This window comes from Sprattus sprattus (genome assembly GCF_963457725.1).
Source record: "Sprattus sprattus genome assembly, chromosome: 12".
Lineage (NCBI taxonomy): Eukaryota > Metazoa > Chordata > Actinopteri > Clupeiformes > Clupeidae > Sprattus > Sprattus sprattus.
In genome coordinates this window covers 4,139,270-4,141,769 of record NC_137910.1, presented here as the reverse complement: position 1 = coordinate 4,141,769, position 2,500 = coordinate 4,139,270, and the positions used below count along the sequence as shown (strand labels likewise).

At 49.1% G+C, this 2,500-nt stretch overlaps 1 protein-coding gene across 1 annotated transcript in view; it reads right to left on the bottom strand.

The window, feature by feature from the left end:
- Positions 1 to 2,500, bottom strand: part of eno4 (enolase 4) — a gene marked incomplete at both ends in the record, with an annotated part of 17,107 nt that overhangs the window by 5,233 nt on the left and 9,374 nt on the right. Inside the window, 1 exon segment of the mRNA XM_080848554.1 lies at positions 981 to 1,145. Within this exon segment, the coding sequence (XP_080704680.1) occupies positions 981 to 1,145 (165 nt within the window).

The following is a 2,500-nucleotide window of genomic DNA, read 5'->3' as shown; positions in this document are numbered from 1 at the left end:
AGATACACATCCTTCAACACCCCTCGCAGAGAAAATGCAGTGGGTAAAGCTGGTGTGGTAATATAGTGGTTAAGGGATCAGGTAATGCAGTGGGTAAGGGATCAGGTAATGCAGTGGGTAAGGGATCAGGTAATGCAGTGGGTAATGTAGTGGGTAAGGGATCAGGTAATGCAGTGGGTAAGGGATCAGGTAATGCAGTGGGTAATGTAGTGGGTAAGGGTTCAGGTAATGCAGTGGGTAATGTAGTGGGTAATGTAGTGGGTAAGGGATCAGGTAATGCAGTGGGTAATGTAGTGGGTAATGTAGTGGGTAAGGGTTCAGGTAATGCAGTGGGTAATGTAGTGGGTAAGGGATCAGGTAATGCAGTGGGTAAGGGATCAGGTAATGCAGTGGGTAAGGGATCGGGTAATGCAGTGGGTAAGGGATCAGGTAATGCAGTGGGTAATGTAGTGGGTAAGGGTTCAGGTAATGCAGTGGGTAATGTAGTGGGTAAGGGATCAGGTAATGCAGTGGGTAATGTAGTGGGTAAGGGTTCAGGTAATGCAGTGGGTAATGTAGTGGGTAAGGGTTCAGGTAATGCAGTGGGTAATGCAGTGGGTAATGCAGTGGGTAAGGGTTCAGGTAATGCAGTGGGTAATGCAGTGGGTAATGCAGTGGGTAATGCAGTGGGTAATGCAGTGGGTAATGCAGTGGGTAAGGCTGTAAGTAAGGGATCGGGTAATGCAGTGGGTAATGCAGTGGGTAAGTGATCGGGTAATGTAATGGGTAAGTGATCGGGTAATGTAGTGGGTAGTGCAGTGGGTAATGCAGTGGGTAATGTAGTGGGTAATGCAGTGGGTAGTGCAGTGGGTAAAGGAGTGGGTTAAGGCATTAGTGTAATAAAGTGGATAAGGCATTAGGGTAATGTAGTGGGTAATGCAGTGGGTAGTGCAGTGGGTAATGTGGTGGGTAATGCTGTAGGGGAGAGTGTTTTTACTCACGTAGTCCATGAGCCTGTGGGCGGAGCAGCTCAGGGCGAAGTGGAGGTCCGTTCCCGGGGTCAGCTGCAGGTTGCTGCACGCCTCAGTCAGGAGGTCCAGACACTGCTCCGCACGATCAAACCCCACCAACAACGCACCTTCATCCGTGACAGGAAACACCAGGGTCTGGGGATGGAGGAGAAAAGAGAGAGAGAGAGAGAGAGAGAGAAAGTATAAAAGAAAAAAATGATAGTCAAAAAAGGAAAAATGATTGAATGAAAGAAAGAAAGAAGGAATATTTGTAGAGTTATATCTACATCTCATCAAAAGAAACTGAGACCTCTCGGTAGCTTTCCATTATAACTCTTTGCTCTTGTTGAACAGCCTCCTGTCTGGATGTATTAAACATAGTCATGCCTCCCTGCCACACTGCAACACAGTACATGTAGGCCTAGCGAATGTGCAACACTTACGAGGTAGTGGTATTCTTGAAACGTGCTTCAGTACATTTCACTCTCATACATTGCTCTTCAAATGTACTCTTGGGCACTTGTTGGGAACAGATTGAGCCACTTGTGACGTGCGTAAAAGGCTACCGCTGACATGAAGCCCTTTTTGCTGATACTCTGGCCCATGCTCGGTTAGCGTCGGCTGGGCCACAGCCACTCGCTGAAACTAGGCCACTGGTTTCATCATCACTGATCTCTCTCTCTTTCTCAGTGCTACGTTAGCCACCAGCTCTCCGCTGCAGAGTCTGCTTTCATCAGCACTACTCTCTCTCTCTCTCTCTCTCTTTCTCAGTGACAACATGGCTACGTTAGCCACCAGCTCTCCGCTGCAGAATCTGCTTTCATCATCACTACTCTCTCTCTCTCTCAGTGACAACATGGCTACGTTAGCCACTAGCTCTCCGCTGCAGAGTCTGCTTTCATCATCACTGCTCTCTCTCTCTCTCTCTCTCTCTCTCTCTCTCTCTCTCTCATCTCTCTCTCTCTCTCAGTGACAACATGGCTACGTAGCCACTAGCTCTCCGCTACAGAGTCTGCTTTCATCATCACTACTCTCTCTCTCTCTCAGTGACAACATGGCTACGTTAGCCACCAGCTCTTCGCTGCACATTCTGCTTTCATCATCACTGCTCCCTCTCTCTCTCTCTCTCAGTGACAACATGGCTACGTTAGCCACCAGCTCTCCGCTGCAGAGTCTGCTTTCATCAGCACTACTCTCTCTCTCTCTCTTTCTCAGTGACAACATGGCTACGTTAGCGGCTGCCCTTTGGTGCAGTGTGCTGAAGCTAAACCACAGCACTGGTGTGTCACAACATGTCCGACTGTGGCTTCGGCCAGCTGTCAGCCGAGGTCTCTGGTGGGGAGGCGAGGCTCTGCTGCTCTGGTTATGACCCTCTGTCTGGCCTGGGAGTTAGAGGGGATTAACTGGGCCAGAGCTGCTCCAGCGTCCATGCTCTCCTGGATGTCATTAGTAGCTAATCGCTTACCATTCGTTTATTGCTAATTCACTCCCACACACCACACTGAAATGGT